Source organism: Neofelis nebulosa, chromosome 15, assembly GCF_028018385.1.
Source record: "Neofelis nebulosa isolate mNeoNeb1 chromosome 15, mNeoNeb1.pri, whole genome shotgun sequence".
Lineage (NCBI taxonomy): Eukaryota > Metazoa > Chordata > Mammalia > Carnivora > Felidae > Neofelis > Neofelis nebulosa.
The window spans coordinates 27471287-27492219 of record NC_080796.1 but is presented as its reverse complement, the minus strand read 5'-3'; the positions used below and the strand labels follow the sequence as shown (position 1 = coordinate 27492219).

The window sequence follows — 20933 nt, the reverse complement described above, 5'->3', positions numbered from 1 at the left end:
CATTACACTACCCTCTTCCTCTTTAGTTTGGTCAAGGGTATTAACCCATTAAAGCTGCAGTTCCCCAATTGTGCACTAAGACATTGCAGAGCTCTAAAGTAAATTCTCAAGGATGTCATGGGGTTTTAAATTCTTGAGGGAAATAAGTGATGTGTGACACCTATCAGCACAGCATGAACTTGACAGAGTTCACAGTTTCAACACTGGATGCACTCTATCACTTTTGATGACATCTTTCCTTGGCAAAGCTGGTTTTATTGGTGGTTGTGTGGTTGAAAAAAAAAAAAAGTACTTTGGGAAAATCGAGGTTCAACAAGAAATGAGGGTGGCACCGTCCCATCAGGTTTCAAGGTTAGAGAAGTTGTCCGGTAGTTAAGTGCATACATTGTATTAGTAAATAATGTTGATTAAATGAGAATAAAAGGGTTTCTTTTTCTTTCAACATATGTATATCTAAAAAGTTAAACTAAGACATTACATTTTGCAAAGCTTATTTCAGCAAGCAATTAGAATCAGGCCGTGTCAAAACCAAAAACTGGTCAGGGGCATTCTGCAGGCAGGGGCCAGGAAAAAGATTTTTATAGAGAAGACACTGAAGCAAAGCAATGCAATTATTTAATTGACTATAACTCAAATGTTGCCTTATTTGGGGAAATTTAGTTATTTGGCTCTTGTGACAGATGTTCCTGAGTTCCATTTTTTCATATTCAAGAAAATCTAGTTGCCTGTTTATGATCAGTTCTTGGGTTTTGTTTTCTTAGATTCAAGTGTACTGACTCTGGCTTTGGTTTGTTTATAGAGGCTACCAAAGGGACCAGAGCTACCCCAGTATAATGGCCTCCTTGTTTAACTATTTTAACAGGTATTGCTTTTCCAAACAGTTACTAAGTTATTAGGACACAAATATTTAGTAAGTTGTTCAAAACTATCTACTTAATAAACTGAACTGTGAGGGGTTTCTTTTGGTTTAGGAGTGCGAGAACACTGAGGCACAGGCAGCAGTGGGAACCAGTCAAGTTTTGGAAGTTCTGCATTATGGTGTTTGCTGAGGCTCGGTCCCAGACATAAAATGCAGAAAACATCATGAAATGCAAAAGTCAAACATGCCATACCCTTCAAATGCCCTATCCCCCTTCTCTGTTTGATGAGTCCCTAAGTATTCTTCTAGGCTTACACATGACCTACTCTGAGAAGTCTTTTTAACTTCCACTGGCTTTAATTTGATCCTTTCCCCACGTTTCTATACTGTTCTGTACACATGTCTATTAGAACTGTTTGCACATCTGTCACCTCAATTAGCCTATGCGTCTCTTTAAGACATGGGCCATCATTTTATCCCTCAAAACCACACATAGTTACTTGACAGAGAATTAAGTGCTTAATAAATGTTGTTAAATGGACAAATAAAAATCAAACTTGGGAGCCTAGCTGGTACTAAAACCCAAGCTCCCCACCTCGGAAGGAAAGGTTGTTAATGACCTAAAGGAATGTTGATGAATGTGTTTTTATAACTTAATTAACACACCAGGAAAAGGGCAACTCCTCCTGACTTGTGATTTCACAAGTTAAAGATATTTCCCCCCACATTCACAAGCTATACCCCTGCGGCTTCTCAAAGTAAATAAATTCCTAACTGTTCTTTCCTATATCAATGGCCTGGATTTACACCCTCATTCAAATAACTCATTTTTGCTTACATAAAATATTAATTGATCCTTGAACCATCCCTAATAAACAAACAGAAACATTATTATCTTCATTTCAAAGTTGTATTGTAGAGATTAAATGGTAGAATCTAGGGCATGCTGAATTTAGGTTCATAGCTGAATTTAAAATTAGAATCAGGGGCGCCTGGGTGGCTCAGTTGGTTAAGCACTGGGACTCTTGACTTCAGCTCAGGTCGTGATCCCAGGGTTGTGGGATCCACACTCAGCATGGAACCTGCTTAAGATTCTCTGTCTCTATCTCTTTCTCTGTTTCTGTCTCTCTCTCTCCCCTGCACACTCTCTCAAGAAGAAAAATAAAGTAAAATAAAATTTAAAAATAAATATCCATACAAATCATTTGAGTAATTACATCACATAAGTTCCCATTTTGCCCTCCCAACCTCCTGCTTCAATTGGATAGTTATGACCTAGTTTTTCTTTTAAGAAAACTCCCAGCCAAGGCAAAATATAATTTCACAAACCCCTACAAGTACATACCTGGTGCTGAAGTTCAATGTTACCATTGTTAATCTCATTGCCTATCTTCAAAAGCCATTGTTGAATCATGTTAAATATTTGTGCTTGAAGCACCCTGAAGGAAAAGTCAAACAAAATAAAGATAAGTGACTCACATAGAGTATAAAAGTTAAACTATCAGCTAAAAGAAAGGGTTTTATTTCACCGGACCTAGTAAACTTAGGTGTTGCCAATTGTTTGAGAATTCAGGAAAGGTGAATCAAAACCTTAAATCACCTGGTATAATGGCTTACTCCTTGTCATCGCCTTCCTAACCCCATGCAGGTAGCAACTGGCATGATGCTCTTGGGACAACGTAGATCTTACCTTCAGTGCTAACTCTCTACTGTAGAAACTCACATTCCTACCCTTTACATTCACTTCTAGGCAGTGAAATCACAAAGTGAGAAAAATGAATTTTAAAATTCTCAAGAGATCAGTTTCCAACATGACAGTGTGAGGAGCAAAGCTGATACACTCCTTAGTGAATCTGGGTGAGAACTGTTTGAAAAACACAACAAAACCAAACGACTGAAAGCCTCTGGAACGAACAGCAACCGCAGAAACATGTGGACAAGACAATCTGTGAAAATTCAATAAGAAAGGCAAGGAGAGTCTACGGTATTTGAAACAAGACTCTTCTCTCTCTTTCCCCTCGGTGCTCAGTGAGGCAGACACTCCACTCCAGACTGCTGGAGTTATGGACACAGAGCTCCCTCATCTTCCAGTTCCCAGTTGAGGGCTTTTTTCCTGGAAGGAAAAGGACATCCAAGGTTTCTCCTCAGACCCCCACCCCCAGTCCTTGCCTGTCGCTGAGGCTAGGTACTGGGAAAATGCAGTGGAGAAGTGGGGATTCCCTTCTGTCCAGTAGAAAGCTATGGGAACTTACGAGCCAGAATCCGTGTCTATATATGGAGGGATGGTACCAACAATGTTTAATGAGGCATCCAACTGAGATATTATTTCATTAATTTTTTCATTAAGTTCCTCGTATTCTTTAAGATACATTTCAGGAAACTCCAGGACACTTTCCATCTTGAAAGAACAGAATTCAAGAGAACTAATCAAACTTGAAAGAATTTTAGAGATACCTAGAAAAGTGAGAAAAGTAATAACTTTTAAAAGTAGTCATAAGTCTGCCATTTTAATACTAAATTATAAAATGCCAATAAATAATAAATTATATTGTAATATAACGGATGGAACTAGAATGTATTAGGCTAAGTGAAATAAGCCACTCAGAAAAAGATAAATCTTTTATTATTTCACTCATATATGGAATTTAAGATACAAAACAGATGAACATAAGGGAAGGTAAGCAAAAATAATATAAAAAACAGAGAGGGAGGGGCGCCTGGGTGGCTCAGTCGGTTGAGCGTCCGACTTCGGCTCAGGTCATGATCTCACAGTCTGTGAGTTCGAGCCCCGCATCGGGCTCCGTGCTGACAGCTCAGAGCCTGAAGCCTGTTTCGGATTCTGTGTCTCCCTCTCTCTCTGACCCTCCCCCGTTCATGCTCTGTCTCTCTCTGTCTCAAAAATAAATGAACATTAATAAAAAAAAAAAAAAAAAACAGAGAGGGAGACAAACCATAAGAGACTCTTAAATACAGAGAACAAACTGAAGGTTGCTAGTGGGGTGTTGGGTGGAGGGGGAGGAAGGGCTAAAGGGATGAGAGGCACTGAGGAAAACACTTGTTGCGATGAGCACTGGGTGTTATATGTAAGTGATGAAGCACTAAATTCTATTCCTAAAAACAAAACAAAAACATAAAATAAATAAGTTAATATCTGTTCTTTTGACCACTCCTAAGAAAGAAGAAAGAAGAAAGAAGAAGAAGAAGAAGAAGAAGAAGAAGAAGAAGAAGAAGAAGAAGAAGAAGAAGGAGGAGGAGGAAGAGGAGAAAGAAGAGGAGGAGGAGGAGGAGGGGGAGGAGAAGAGGAAGTGCAAAACATTCTCAGAATTGTAGAAAACACTGTTAAAAGAAACTAAAGATCCAAATAATTGGAAAAACATCCCATGTTCATGGATTGGAAGATTTCACATTGTTAAAATGTCAAACCTGCCCAAACGGATCCATAGATGTAATAAAATCCCTATCAGAATCCAAGCATATCCTCTCCTTATAGAAATTAATAAGCTGTTTCTAAAATTCAGATGAAATTGGAAGTGACTCAAAATGGCCAAAACAATCATAAAACACATAAAGTAGGACTCCTCACACTTATCAGTTTTAAAACTTACTACAAAGCAAGAGTAATTAAGATAGTTTGATACTGACACAATGACAAACATATACATCAATGGAAAAGAATTAGGAGTCCAGAAATAAACCACTACCATCAACTAATTTTTGACAAGGGTGTCAAGGCCTTTAAGTGTGGGAAATACATTTCTAAAAAATGGTAGTGGGATAATTAGATATTCACATGCAAGAGAATGAAGTTAGACCTTTACCTCACACAATATACAAAAATTACTCGAAATGGTCAAATACCATAACATAAGAGCAAAAACCGTAAAACTCTTAGAATACATAAGGATAAACTTCATGACTTTAAATTTGGAAGAGGATTCACAGACATGGCACTGGAAGCACAAACAAAAAAAAAAAAAGAAAAAAAGATAAATTGAACTTCATCAAAATTTAAAATTTTTGCACTGCAAAGGACACCATCAAAAAAATGAAAAAAACATCCCATAGAATCATAGAAAATACTTACAATTCATATATCTTAAAAAGCTTTTGTACCTATAAAGAACTCTTACAACTCAATAACAGAAAAATAAATAACCCAATTAAAACATGGACAAAGGATCTGTCTGAATAGACAGTTCTCCAAAGAAGAAACATAAATGGTTAATAAGCCTTAAAAAATACCAACGTCAGTAATCATCAGAAAAACATAACTCAAAACCACAATGAGATACTATTACACATTCACTAGTATGGCTAGAATCAAAAAGTCAGATAACGATGGCAAGGATGTGGAGAAACCAGAACCCTCATATACTGGGGATGGGCATATAAAACGATCCAGCGTCTTTGAAAACAGTGTGACAGTTCTCAAAAACTTAAAGATAGAGTTACTAGTTGACCAACAACTTTCTCCTAGATATATACCTAAGAGAAATGAAAACTATTTCCACACAGAAATGTGTAAACAAAAATTTTTATCAGCATTATTCATAATAGCCAAAAAGTAGAAACAACCCAAATGTCCATCAATGTATGAAATGATACACAAGGGGCACCTGGGTGGCTCAGTTGGTTAAGTGTCCAACTTCAGCTCAGGTCGTGATCTTGTGGTTTGTGAGTTCAAGCCCCCACATCAGGATCTCTGCTATCAATGCAGAGCTTGCTTCAGATCCCCTGTCCCCCTCTGTCTGCTCCTCCCCCACTTGTGTGTACACTCTCTCTCTCGCTCTCAAAAATAAACATTAAAAAAAGAAACTATATATAAAAAAGAAATGATATACAAAATGTGATATACACATACAATGGAATGTATTCATTATAAAAATGAATAGAGTACTGACACATGCTAAAACATAGGTAAACCTTTAAAACATTACGCTAAATGAAAGAAGTCAGTTACACAACATCACGTACTATATGATCCCATTCACACGAAAGTCCAGAATAGAGAAATCCACAGAGACAGAAAATCAGGGATGGGAGGACAAAAGAGCGAGATCTAAAGGGTACAGGGTTTCTTTTGAGAAAAATATCTATAATTGACTGTGGTAATGGTGGCTCACATCTGTGAATGTAGTAAAAATCACTGAACTGTATACTTTAAACAGGGAATTGCATTGCATATGAATTACATCTCAATAAAGCAGTGCTCAGTGCTTTCTTTTGCTTAATTTTTAAAACCATGTGTATGTATTATTTTGATTTTAAATATTAGTTGTATTATAAATATAATCACTATTATTTAGATTTTAAATAGTAATTGTAATACAAATAATAATTACTATCAAAATGCTTTATAATGTCATAATGTCAAGCATTGTATCATTGTTTTTTCTTACCATTATCCCCATTTATTCTTATTTCAAATTCTTTGTAGAGTCTTCCAATGGTTTTCACAATTTCCTTCATGTGCTGTTGCTCTGGTGGCAGCTCCCCCTCCATACTTTTATGGCGACCAAATATCCCAAACCCAATATCTGTCCAGTTTTCCTGTAAATGTTTAATAATCTTGAGAGAATCATATTTCGACACCAGAAAATCTCCAGTAAACTTTTCTTTATCTTCATTCAGCATCTAGAGAATGAGAGAGGGTAAGGAAATTAGACTATTATTCCCTAATGATTTCATCAAAGTCTACCCAGATCTTTAATTCCCAGTATCTACCAATTATTTTGGAGTTATATATCCTATTACTATCTGTTCATACCATTTTTTCAAATGGCATAGCTTCATTTTTCAAAATTAAGTGAATTTAAATTAATTACAACACCCCATAAGATAACCCATAGCTTACCAAAAAGAAAATAATTATATTAAGTCCTATTTGAGTAAAAACGAATGACAGGCAAAGAAGGACCAGGGAGCTGAGCATGTTTAATTACTATGTGCTTTGGTGAGGATATAATAGACCTGTTTACGCGATCCCCATTAGACTGGGAAAGTTGCTAGAATGTATCTGTTGTGTTCTATTTGTCTAACCCCAAGTCCAAAGCCTATAAAAGTGCAATTTACATATTTGTGACTCAGAAAATGCAAACAAATTACCCATGCTTCAAAAAGAGGAATTAGTACAAAGAAGCAATGTAGCAGAGCAATTAAAGGGCAAGGATTTGGGAGCTAGAGAGACCTGGACTGGTCTGACTCTGCCAGTTACCATTTGTAGACAACTTCAGTAAATTACTTAACATCTCTAAATTTCACTTCCACATCTGGCACAGGGATTATAAAACCTGTATCCCTTGGTACATGTGGTAATGTATGGAAAGTACCTTCAGCCTGACAAAGTGCTTAATGAATGAGAATTATTATTCCTACTAAATAAAGCAGCATGATTTTTTTTCAATCTTACCTATTCAATGTCAAAATTGCCAGATAAACAGTAAAGTCACTAAACTAGCTATATGATAAATAGGACAAAAAACATCCTCAATTTTGAGAATACTCTGCTCAAGTCATTCCATAAGACAAGAAAACGGCTTCCTGGGATCTGGATGAGACTTCTTCAGGCCATGAGTCTCACATTCACTTTGGAGGATTTCAATATCTTATATATTTGCCTTTGTCAGACTGCTAGGACATAACAGTAGTTTGATTAAAGAAATCTATTTTCAAAGCTCAAACTCTTTTAAAAAGATGTTATTGGGGCCCCAGTAGTTCAGTCAGTTGAGCAACTGACTCTTGATTTTGGCTCAGGTCACATTCTCACAGTTTGTGAGTTCAAGCCCCGTGTCAGGCTCTGTGTTGATGGCTTGAAGCCTACTTGGGATTCTCTCTCTCCCTCTCTCTCTGCCCCTCCCGTGCTCATGCTCTATCTTGCTGTCAAAATAAATAAACCTAAAATAAATAAATAAATAAATAAATAAATAAATAAATAAATAAATAAATAAATAAATGTATGTTATTAATAAACAAAGTGTAGTATATACATGCAGTGGAGTGTTACTCAGCCTATAAAAGGAAGGAAATTCTGACACATGCTACCAGACAGATGAACCTTAAGGACATTATGCTAAAGGAAATAAGTCACAAAGGGACAGATACTGTAATTCCAGTGCCCAGAGTAGTCAAAAATATAGAGACGGAAAGCACATGGTGGTTGCCAGTGGCTAGAGAGAAGGAAATAGAGGAGGCTTGGTGTTTATTGGGTAAAGTTTCAGTTCAGGAAGATGAATCAAGTCTGGACATGGACGGTGGTGACGGGTGCACAACAAACAATAAGTACACTTAATGCCACTGAAGTGCACACTTAAAAGTCACTAAACTGGTATATTTTACGGTATGTCTATATCAGACCCCAATTTTTAAAAAAGATGTTCTGAATTTTAAAAGTCCAAGTTGTTCTTGAGACAAAAGCCAGGTACGGGAGAGGTACAGACGTTACTTCTATCTGATGATTAGAAGAGAGAATCAGAATGACCTCACTGCCACCCAAGTATCTTTTCCCAAATTTTTCTGGCAGCCTAACTTTATTTGGCCCCCAAATCTAAAATAGAACTGAAAATAAAATACTTAAGCGTATTTTTAAAAGTCCCTGGAGTCTTGCTATTTTCTCTGTCTTTCATAAATGCCATATGGCATTCTTAAAGGATGAGATGTGACTCATTCATTGGTGAAAAGTGGCAATTTACAAACAGCACTTTTTTTTTCAACATTTTTTTTTTTTATTTTTTTTATTTTTGGGACAGAGAGAGACAGAGCATGAACGGGGGAGGGGCAGAGAGAGAGGGAGACACAGAATCGGAAACAGGCTCCAGGCTCCGAGCCATCAGCCCAGAGCCTGATGCGGGGCTCGAACTCACGGACCGCGAGATCGTGACCTGGCTGAAGTCGGACGCTTAACCGACTGCGCCACCCAGGCGCCCCAACAAACAGCACTTTGATTACCAAACAGTTCATTAGAATGTCTTACCTTTTGCCACTTCTTGAAATCTGGAATAACTGATTCAAATATATTTTCTTTATCAGGAGATAAAATGTCTTTTTCACTGGAAGAAGGAAAAAGAATAAGAGCAGGGTCTCAGAACAGTATATAAACAAAGAAAATCATGAATCTGGGGCGCCTGGGTGGCTCAGTCGGTTGAGCGTCCGACTTCAGCTCAGGTCATGATCTCACAGTCCGTGAGTTCGAGCCCTGCGTCAGGCTCTGTGCTGACAGCTCAGAGCCTGGAGCCTGCTTCAGATTCTGTGTCTCCCTCTCTCTCTGCCCCTCCCCTGCTCATGCTCCGTCTCTCTCTGTCTCAAAAATAAATAAAAACATTTAAAAAAAAAAAAAAAAGAAGAAAGAAAATCATGAATCTGTATACTGCATAATAACATTATGTTTCTCCTGAATGATTTCCAAGCATGCCTTCCAGGGTTAGCCCCTTTCCTTACAGGCATTCATCTTCAAATTTGCAAATGTAAATATAAGTATAAACATAAATTCAGGCTCCAATCAGACCTGAGCAATCAAGTTATAAGGTCAGAGGCCATAAGAGTACTGACAGGGCAGTGTCTGGGTCTCTGACACCCAAAATTAGATCATCATAAGAATAATTCCTGTTAAATACAGCAGCCAAAACAATATGTAATGAATAGGAAGCCTAATGAATAATTAAGACTCAACATTTAGTTCAGGAGTCCCAACTTCTGGCAAGAAAGAGTTTCTTTTAATATCTCTGAAGTCTCACAAGGCGAAAGCTCTTGATAAAGAAGTTCTTGAAGAGAAAGGGAAAAGTGAACCCTGCTCTCTGTGCTCCCCTAACCAGCTAAGAGTCAACAAACAGCAAAAACAGGAAATGGCAGTAGTCACCAGCTTGGATATGTACGAGCTTCAGCTTCCAGAACTTCCAAAAAATCTACTAACCGGAAAACCTTAGAGGATCTGAAAAACCGATACCATTGTCCTCAATCTGAAATGGAACCGGTTCCTAAATGTGTTTCCTCAACAAACCAAGCATCTTAAAGTTTTAAAAAACCTTAGAAATCATTGAGTCAAGACTAGATTCAAAGTCCAGATTCCCACTAACTTTAGCTGTGATTTCATCATCCCACCTTGACTTAACTACTTTATAGGCAGCCATTGTCAGATTTCTCTAATTGTTATAAAGTATAACACCAATCAGAATCAATCTCCTTATAACTGCCACCCACTGGTTCTATTTCTCTGCACATGCAGATGGATCTAGATATTCAGGTTTGCCAATAATAATGACATATGTTGACATGAGAGAAAAGGAAACGAGAGGAGAGGGAGGGGAGGGGAGGGAAGGGGAGGAGAGGGGAGGAGAGGGGAGGGGAGGGGAGGGGAAGTGAGGTGAGGAGAGAAGAGGGAAGAGGAGAGGAGAGGGGAGGGGAGGGGAGGGGAGGGGAGGAGAGGGAAAGAGAGGAGAGGAGAGGAGAGGGGAGGAGAGGAGAGGGGAGGAGAGGAGAGGACAGGAGAGGAGAGGGGAGGGGAGGAGAGGGGAGGGAAGGGGAGGGGAGGGGAGGGAAGGGGAGGGGAGGGAAGGAGAGGGGAGGAGAGGAGAGGGGAGGAGAGGAGAGGGGAGGGGAGGGGAGGGGAGGGGAGGGAAGGAGAGGAGAGGAGAGGAGAGGGGAGGAGAGGAGAGGGGAGGAGAGGAGAGGAGAGGGGAGGAGAGGAGAGGGAGGGGAAGGAGAGGAGGGGAGGGGAGGGAAGAAGAGGGGAGGAAAGAAAAGGAAACAAGCTGAACTGAAATAGAGGCAGCAGTTGGGTAGAGAGGTCAGGATGGACTATAGAGATGGTTAGCACCAGAAACCACAAAACCACTCAAGCTCCTAGCAGGACTGCACCCTTGGAAAGGCTGCTAGTTACCCCACCAAAATCAATGTTAGAGTTATTACATGGTAAAAGAGAACCAGAGAGAAAGAAAGAACTGGACTGAGTTACCAGACATGACACAATATAATCAAAACCAAGAGCCTTGTAGACCCAGGGCAACTGGGTGGTTCGGTCAATTGAGCATCCAACTCTTGATTTTGGCTCAGGTCATGATCCTGGGGTCATGGGATCAAGCCCCTCACTGGGCTCCACGTTCAGGGCAGAGCCTGCTTAAGATTCATTCTCTCTCTCTCTCTCTCTCTCTCTCTCTCTCTCTCTCTCTCTCTCCCCCCCCCACTCTTTCTCTCCCTCTTTCTCTCTAAAATAAAACAAACCCACAAAACAAGACACTTAAAAAAAAAAGATTCTTGTAACCCACCTATTATTTCTGAAAACCTGCTGCCATTTGGTAAGGCCATCCTTAACAATTTGCAATCTCTCCCTTATAGATTCTTCATTTTGTTCCACTTCGTTTTTAAATTTATTCATTAAGTTTCTCCATTTCTGTGTCAATTTCTGCAACAGTGCAAGGTCTGCAGTGTCCTAGATAATACGCATAAAATCAAACCACTTATTCACTTATTCACATGATACTTATTAGCATATGCTAATAATGTTAATTAGTGTATTGGTATTGTAATACTAGAGATATCCATAGAAAATGGATCAAAATTGAGAAGATAGTTCTCCTTCAAAATATCATCAGTAACATCACATAGTGCCTTTGCTGGTAGATTTTCCATGGTACATAAAATATTAGGGACAAGATTTTTTCCTTTGCAACATGAGCCCAATTTCCCCACTTTCATGGGAGGTAGTGTGGTACATTGGAAAGAACAGGAATTTCAAAGCCAAACAAAACCAAATGTGAATCCTAGTCAGTTATTGGCTATGTAACCTTGGGGGAGACGATTTCATTTATTTGGGGTTAATTTTTCTTATCCAAAAAATAAAGACCCTACTATAAAGGGCACCTGGGTGGCTCAGTGGGTTAAGTGGGTCTGACTCTTGATTTTGGCTCAGATCATGATCTCACAGTTCATGAGATCAAGCCCCACATCAGGCTCCTTGTTGACAGTGTAGAACCTGCTTGGGATTCTCTCTCTCCCTCTCTCTCTGTCCCTCCCCTGCTCGCATGCACTCCCTTTCTCTGTCTGTCTGTCTCTCTTTCTCTCTCTCAAAAATAAAGAAATAAACTTTAAAAATTTTTAAAAAAGAATTAAATTAAATGACAAGTGTAAATGGTATGACCCCAGAACACACTAAATGCCACTTCTCTCCTTTTTGACCAAGTGTGCTCTTTGAATTTTCACATAAAATTGCAAAAAATGCACAGCTACTTACATTTTACTTTTGGCTTAAACACTAATAGAATGATAAGTCTATAAATAACATTTTCAGTATTATTAACTTAGATAAATTGCTTACAGTGCTTTAATTAGGATAGAAGACAATTATATAAAAAGCATTTGTTTACATTTCCTTAGATTTTTCATTCCACCCACAATAAAGCACAAATACAAAACTATATTTAAAATGTAACCTATAAACTTAGCAAACACGTCTTACAGTTTCAACCCTCAAAGGCCAGAGTCTCTTTTCCCATAACTTAAGTGAACTGATCTTTACCTTGGCTGACAGCAGTATGATGAAATGCTTAGCATATTTATTCCAGCCTTTTTCATTGAGGTAAAGTCTTTTAGCCAACACAACTCTATTTCTTTCAATTACCTATTTGAAAAAAGTACTGAAATGAGGAACCTAAGATATTAATAAACCACTGTGATTTATTAAACCCAAACCAATTTCACATATCAATTTTCCATCGAATCATTAACTCCATCACAGTTTGTTATTTAAGTCATGAGCTAATTTGAATCATAAATTTGTGTTTTCTAAAACTACTGAACTGGAACCAAACTGAAGGATAACATATAGCACAGACTCCCAAGCAACGCTCTCACAAATTAGCGAAGATTCCAAAGAGCTTTTGTTCATATGCATTATATCTATTTGCTATTTACCATTTTGGAAATTAAAACTGAACTTATTTAAAATATGTATTTGTTTGGAATGCAAGCTGGTACAGCCTCTCTGGAAAACAGTATGGAGGTTCCTCAAAAAATTAAAAATAGAACTACAACTTAGCAACTGCACTACTAGGCATTTATCCAAGGGATACAGGTGTGCTATTTCGAAGGGACACGTGCACCCCCATGTTTACAGCAGCACTATCAACAATAGCCAAAGTATGGAAAGAGCCCAAATGTCCATCGATGGATGAATGGATAAAGAAGATGTGGTATACACACACACACACACACACACACACACACACACACACACACACACAATGGAGCATTCCTCGGCAATCAAAAAGAATGAAATCTTGCCATTTGCAACTACGTGGATGGAACTGGAATGTATTATGCGAAGTAAAATTAGTCAGAGAAAGACAAAAATCACATGACTTCACTCACATGAGGACTTTAAGAGACAAAACAGATGAACATAAGGAAGGGAAACAAAAATAATATAAAAACAGGGAGGGGGACAAAACAGAAGAGACTCTTATATATGGAGAACAAACTGAGTGTTACTGGAGGGGTTGTGGGAGGGGGCATGGGCTAAATGGATAAGGGGTAAGAGGCATTAAGGAATCTACTCCTGAAATCATTGTTGCACTATATGCTAACTAATTTGGATGTAAATTTAAAAAAATAAAAAATAAAATGAGTTAAAAATAAAATAAAATAAAATTTTTTAAATAAAATATGTATTTGTTAATTCACTTAAACATAACAATAAATCCATTATATGTTAACATAAATAGTATTTTTATGAAAAAATAACCATATTTTCTAAAACAAAAAAATAATGAAAGGAACATCATTGTTTTACTTTTTTACAAATCTCTTTAATGTCTGCCTTAATAGAGCTGGATTTTCATATTTGTTTCTGCATTCAGTCGGCTGCAACATCCCATTGTAAAGCCAATGTAACTCGTGTGCAAAGGAGACTGCAAAAGGCAAATAACTTCTTAGTATAATGAAGAAACTAGTTTTCACCTCATGGAAGGGTCTCAGGGATCCCTGGTGAGGCGGGGAGGGGGCGCAGGGTGTCCTTGGACCATACTTTGAGAACCACTGGTATACAGAACCAATTATACAGACATTCAATAAGTGACTGTTTCTAGACACTGTGCATGCAGACACAAACAAAAGAGACAAAGTCGTTATTTTCAGGAAGGTGACATTCTAGTTGTCATTTCCTGTTGAGAGGGGCTTTAGGGATGAGCTAACACAAAGCCTCCACCAATTCAAGGTATTTTTCCACAGAAGCCACTACAAGGGGTCAGTTCTCTATTGTTTAAATACTACTAGAGTGAAGAAACTCACTTGTCTTCTTTATTCCTACTGAACATGCCTGGCTCCCTGATTTATATATTCTTATATATTTACTGTCATGATTGTTTCTTCTTGACGTGTCATTTAAAAATTCTGCATCAGGATGAAACATTGTATACTAGATGAGGTCTGACCATTCCAGAGGAAAATGAGACAAAAGTGTGAATATGTTGAGGGTCATAATTTCTGGTTAATACTTAGTAAACACAAGTCCCAGATGTTTGGTACTTGCCTAAAGTATTACAGTAATGACCTACAGACTGCCATATTTCAATTCATTTGTCATCTTAGATGCCAAGGTAATAGAACCAAAGTGATATAATCCTAATATGGTTACACTGTGTGAAAAAATATAAATAACACTTCCTAGTTTATAATTAGTATAAGCAGAAGTTGAAAATTTTAACATGCTCACAAACAATAGAAAAAGTATTCTTCCTTATACTTCTTAGATTCTGGTGAGAAAAAGAGCCCTTAACTGGGCAATAGCCAGGTACTCAATAGACAAGAAACAAAAGAAAAAAATGTAACTTTCCTTTCTCAAGGCCCATCAATCATAGCCACATTATTCATAAATTAAATACACATCTTCATTTTTTAAATTTTGTCTAGATTATTAAAAATGGTAAAGCAAAAAAAAAAAAAAAAAATGGTAAAGCAAAACTGATCCAGCAAAAAAGAAGTCTGAGTTATGCTTCCAGATGAACCAACCTTTAGGGCCAATTCATATGTGGCTGAGCTCCAGACATCTCTTTCTGACATTAACTGTTTAATATCACACTCCATCCTTCCTCTTTGCAACGTGTATAAGTCATGGTATTCTTCTACAATCCTAAAAAAAATTAAAAAATATATACAGACTTTGTTTTTGAGAATTCACATTTATTGAATAATTGTTATGATGGTGGACATTTAAAAAAAAACAACTTTGGGGGCATGTGGGTAGATCAGTCGGTTAAGCACCTGACTCTTGATTTCAGCTCAGGTCACAATCTCATGGTTTGTGAGTTCGAGCCCCATGTCGGGCTCTGTGCTGACAGCAAGGAGCCCCCTTGGGAGTCTCTCTCTCCCTCTCTCTCTGTCCCTCCCCCATGAATGCTGTCTCTCTCTCAAAATAAATGAATAAACTTAAAAAAATTTTTTTAATAAAATAAACAACTTTGTTCTAAAATAGACAATTTGTTCCTTTAAAACTCATCATAAAGTAATTATGGTATAATTGCTGGATACGTTAATAACACTAATATACAGTGAAATAGAAGAAAAAATAGTCACATTTATAAAGCTTATAAAAGTCTTAAAGTAAAAAATTCAACATACTTTTACCTGCTCTAAACACTTTTCTTCATATTGTTTATTTGCTAGAATTTTCACAACATGGTATTCCAACAGAATAACAACACTATATCTCATTTAAAAACTCAGGATACAGAATAGAATTAGAATTCTTTTTTTTTGAGAGAGAGAGACCACGTGTACATGCACACACGCATGCAAATGGGGGAGGATCATAGGGAGAGAGAGAATCTTAAGCAGTCTCCACGCACAGCTCGGAGCCCAATTTGACACAGGGCTTGATCTGACAACCATGAGATCAGTACCTGAGTTGACATCAATAGTCTGATGCTTAACTGACTGAGCCACCCAGGCACCCTGAATCAGGCTTCTTCATTAAAAACACAAAGCCCAGGAGTGCTTGGGTGGTTCAGTTGGTTAAGCGTCCGACTTTGGCTCAGGTCATGATCTCACAGCTCGTGGATTAGAGCCCCACGACGGGCTCTGTGCTGGCAGCTCAGAGGCTGGAGCCTACTTCAGATTCTGTGTCTCCCCCTCTCTCTGCCCCTCCACTGCTCGCTCTCTGTCTCTCTCTGTCTCTCAAAAATAAATAAACATTAAAAAAAATTTTTTAAACACAAAGCCCAGTAATTATGAGCTGCTATACTTTTAAATTATATATAATTAATATAAGGTTTAAAGAAATTCTGTACCAACCAACCAAAAGATTAAGTATATTCAAGTTAAGTACCTTTTTCTTAACTATTTTTAATTCATGTTTACCAGAACATAACTTTTCCTTCCAAACTTACACCGAAGTTTACAATTAAATTGGAATTAAAAGCACTTGTGAGATTAAATGCAAACACAGAAGTTGTAAAGGGATAGCATTTCACAAGCCATTTGAGACACTACCTGCTATGGGATATTAACTTTGCTACAAGAATTAAAGGCCAATGACATAGAATTCTTCTAATTTTGATGAAAGCCAGGAACTACCAGCATCAGTTCTTGAAAGCCTTCTCTGTTTGGAGACTTCCACTTGTTCAAAGTAAGTAAGAAAAATTAATCACCCTAGATGTCACACAGGGGAATATACATATGAAGATTCAACAAGTTATATCCCCTTAAGATTTATGCACGTTACTGTCTGAAAGTTAGACACTGATTTTGAAAAGGTAACTAATGACCCTTGTTTAAAATAGCAAAAGAAAAAAATTCAGAAATAACCTCAATGTCCAACAACAAGGGATTGGCCAAATAAATGGCTCTGTGATGAAAATAGGATATAGCTAATTAAAGATCCTGTTGTTAATACTTTGGTACGTGGGAAAACTTTTCATGTTGTAACATGAGAAACCCAAATGATAAAATTATATACCCATTTTGATCTCATTTATATAAAAAATACATAGAAATAGAAAAAAGAAAATATATCAAAATATTAATAGTGATTTAACTCAGAGAACAAATTATAGATACTTACTTCCTTATTTATGTGTTTTTGTTTTTCCTAATCTTCAAATGGTTATTATTTTTAAAAAAGTATTACTAAAAATTTCTAACCACAAAAAAAAGTCCCACTTCAGAACCATCAACTTTTAAAGAAAATGAGATTTCTTTCTCCTTCTCCTTCCCTTTCTCTCTGGTTTTAGATGTTTTGCTCCTATAATGAACATTAGCACAAAGGAAGTTCTAGCTTATTTTTTAAATTCATTCAACAAATATCCATTTAGCGCCTACCAAATGCCAGGTGCTGTTCAAAACTAAACAAAATAAAACAAAAACAAAAGCTTTGCCCTTACAAAGTTTATTTGGAAAAGATAATAAAGAAAAAAGGAAAACATATTAAGTAGTGATAGTGCGATAGATAAAAATAAATCAGGGAGAGGGGATTGAGAGCACAAAATGCTCTCAGTTTTAAATGGGGGGGGGGGGGGGAAACAAGGTCTGAAGGAAGGAAGGAGGAAGCTAGGGAGCTCTCTGGGAAAGAGAGTTCCAGGACCCAAGGGGGGAGTCTGTCTGGTATGTTCAAGAACAGCACAAAGGCAACATGTCTGAAATAAAGTAGGAGAAGTCAGAGAAATTCTGGTTGGATGAGTCTTGTAAGCCATGTTTTTAAAATGTGGCCTTTTACTGTAAGATGGGGAGCCACTGCAGAATTTCGAGCAGAGAAATGACATTATTCTATTTGAGTCAAATTTTTAATAGATAATACTGACACCACATAGAAATGTAAAGATGGATGGAAATTCAGATGGACGCACTAATGCTTCGGCAAGGTTTGACTTCAAGCTGAACGAAATTTTCTCTTCCTCATTCTTGAAGCCTTCTCTTTCCCTTCACTTATTTTTCTGTAGAATCCTTTGTTCCAAGAACTTGGTATCGATGCTGATACTTAGTCACAAGTCTCAGATGGCCCACACCAGCACTAGTCATGAGATCACCTTGAAGGCATGAGGAACGTGGCTGGCAGCACGTACCAGATTCCTAGCGAAACCACCCAGATCAGCCTTTTACCCCGGGCAGGTCTACAGTCTTGAGGCAGTAGCCTGCTCTAACCTCCTTTGCCTTAAAGTAATAAAACTCCTCTTTATCCCCAAACTTTGTCTTCGAGTTATATTTCGGCTACAGAACACAGAAGTTGGTTTTTGACAACAGTACTGGCTGGAATGTGGAGAAAGGCCCACAGTGGTGGGCTTACTACAGCAGATGTAAAAAGGAGATTCAGAGGTCCCCGCAACACCCCAGGCAAGGCATGCAGAGGGCACAAACGAAAGAGGTGAGGGGTCAGCACAGATCATGAAAGGAGATAGGATCTGCCACTAGGGAGGTGTGAGATGTGAGAAAAAGAAAGGGACAGAGAATGACTCCAAGCATTTTGGCCCCAGAAACTGGAAGGATGGAGTTGTATTAACTGAAATGAGAAAAGAATGTGGAAGGAGTCGGTTTGGGGGAAAGAACACGTTGGGGACATTAGGCATCTAAGCAGAGTGTTAAGTCTGTTGAATACGTAAGTCTGGAATTCAAGGAGAAAGAATGAAACTAGGGGTACAGATTTGCGAAGAAGGGTGAAGCTGCAGATACATATTTGTGAGCTGAGTATATACAGGTGATGGCATTGGAAGCCAGGAAAATGGAGAGAGTAATTTAGGAAGCAAATATGGACACAGAAAAGATCTACAGAATAAGGAGCAAGCACTTTGCCAGTTGGAAATTGGTGAGATGAAAAGGAACCTGCAAGGGGTATCAGTAAGAAGGAGCAGATAGTAAAGCAGAGGAAAACTAGGAGAGTGTAACCTACTGAAAGACATTGTTTTAAGTAAGAGCAGCTGGTCAGTTGTGACAAATGCTGCTGTTAAGTCAGGTTAAATGAGAATTGAGAAGCGACCTTCAGACTCAACAACATGAGTCACTGGTCACTTTGACAAGTGCATTTTGGTGGGGTTGGGGGAGTGAAAGCCTGATTGGAGTGGGTTCACAAGAGACAAAGGGGAGGACCAGGAGTGGACATATTGAGTATGACAATTTTTTAAAGAAGATTAGTATAATGGCAGGGGGCTGGGGGGAGGACGGGAGGTGGGCAGGGTAACGGGGCCATAGCTAGAAGGGGATACGTGTGCCGTCTTAAGATATGGGAGTCTTTTTGTTTTTTGGTTGTTGTTTTTGAGATGGGTGTTAATTATAGCATATTTGTATACTAATGGGACTAAACAGGCAGAGAGGGAAACATTAAAGATAGAGAAGAAAGAGGGAATATTTGCTGAAAATATCTCAAGTAGATATGTGGGGATGTAACAGTACACAAGTGGAAAGACTTGCCTTGGGAAGAGACAGTTCATCCACAGGAAAAGCTGGGAAGATAGAATGTATGAGCACAGCTGCAAGGCGTGGGTAGATGTAGGGGTGAGAGCTTGAGTTCTCTTCTGTTTGCGTCTACTTTTTTGATTGTTTGCTTGCTTGCTTCTAGTTTTTAGAAAGCAAGTTCCTCAGCTCAGAAAGAGGATGGTGAGATACTATTAGACAAATGAGGACAGAAGACAAAGTATAGAACAGTTATCTCCTAAGACAAGAAGGGTGAATCAGCTACAGAAAACAGTAGTATATTCAGTGAGCAAAAACTGGTCAAGGTGGGCCACCTGGGTGGCTCAGTGGGTTAAGTGTCTGACTCTTGATTTCGGCTCAGGTCATGATCTCACAGTTTGTGAGATTGAGCCCCACTTCAGGCTCCGTGCTAAGAGCACGGAGCCTGCTTGAGATTCTCTCTCTGCTTCTTTCTGCCCCTCCCCCACTCATGCTCATGTCCTCTCTCTCTCTCTCTCTCTCTCAAAATAAATAAATCAACACTAAAAAAGATGATCAAGGTATCCTTCTCAGTCTAGTAAGGAATAAAATACAATAAAAGAAAGAATATACCTTTGAATTTAGATTTTGTGTACATTTGTGTTTTTGCTGACATGCCAGTCACTCTTCAATACACACACACACACATAAAAAGCAGAAGGCTATGCTGGATTAAAAGGAATATAAAACAAGATACAATGTGTGGCCCTAGATTGGATACTGATTTGGACAATCCAATGTAAAATACGTTTTGGGGAACACTGGGAAAATTTGAATATTATCTGGGTAATTGAAGAAGTGAAACTTTACTGAAATAGGTAGACTGTTGACTAAAAAAAAACAGGCTGTAGAACAGTATATACAGTACAATTTTGGTTTAAAACAATGCATGTGTGCACATGTACATAGAAAAAAAGAATATATACTAAGATATGTATATCGGTAATCTATTAGGTGGTGAAACTATAATATTTTTTTATTCATTTTTGCTTGCTTATATTTTCTACTTTACTTACAGGGCACAATACTGCTTCTATGATAGTATAATAATATTACTTTTTAATCGGTTAAATAAGAAAAACTAAAAATGCACTCAAATTATCATTTGATAATGATAATTATCAGGCTCAGCAAACTAGAGCCTGTGGGTTAAAGACAGCTCACCACGTGCGTTTTGCATAGAACATAAGCAAAGAATTTCAGATTGTTAATTTTTTACCTATTTTACTTTTTATACGTTTAATGGTTAAAGAAGCAATAGAAAAACGGTATTTTGTGACACGTGAAAATGTTTTATTTTCATCCAAATTTCAGTGTCAGTAAACGGTTTTACTGGAACACAGCCATGTCCTGGCATCGTCCTTGCCTGCCTTTTCACCATGGTGGTGCACGTTACAAAGGCGGAGTGGATTGCACAGTTGCCTCAGAAACCGTATCTCACCATCTGACCCTTCACGGAAAAAGTTTGCTAACCCCAGAAATAGGATAAAACACTAAGATGGTAGTGGATTCATTTAAATCTAAAAAAAAGAACTAGACTCACACTAGTAATTAGGAAAATTAGTGGCAAACAAAACAAAAACCAAACACTTATTCATACTCATCAGACTGAAAAAAAATATGGACAAAAGGAAAATCTCCTACACCAACAGGAAGGTGCACTGGCACGACT

General features: G+C 38.0%; 1 protein-coding gene across 4 annotated transcripts in view; it reads right to left on the bottom strand.

Annotated features, from left to right (window-relative positions):
• Positions 1-20933, bottom strand: part of AXDND1 (axonemal dynein light chain domain containing 1) — a 91461-nt gene that overhangs the window by 22510 nt on the left and 48018 nt on the right. For 3 of the 4 annotated variants that reach the window (XM_058702374.1, XM_058702372.1, XM_058702375.1), the window contains exons 11-17: positions 14855-14975; positions 12366-12467; positions 11116-11279; positions 8829-8904; positions 6259-6493; positions 3112-3313; positions 2205-2298 (exon numbers count right to left, since the gene is read on the bottom strand). In XM_058702374.1, the coding sequence (XP_058558357.1) occupies positions 2205-2298; positions 3112-3313; positions 6259-6493; positions 8829-8904; positions 11116-11279; positions 12366-12467; positions 14855-14975 (994 nt within the window). The remainder of the gene's footprint in view (positions 1-2204; positions 2299-3111; positions 3314-6258; positions 6494-8828; positions 8905-11115; positions 11280-12365; positions 12468-14854; positions 14976-20933) is intronic. The other variant, XM_058702373.1, reaches the window with a different exon arrangement.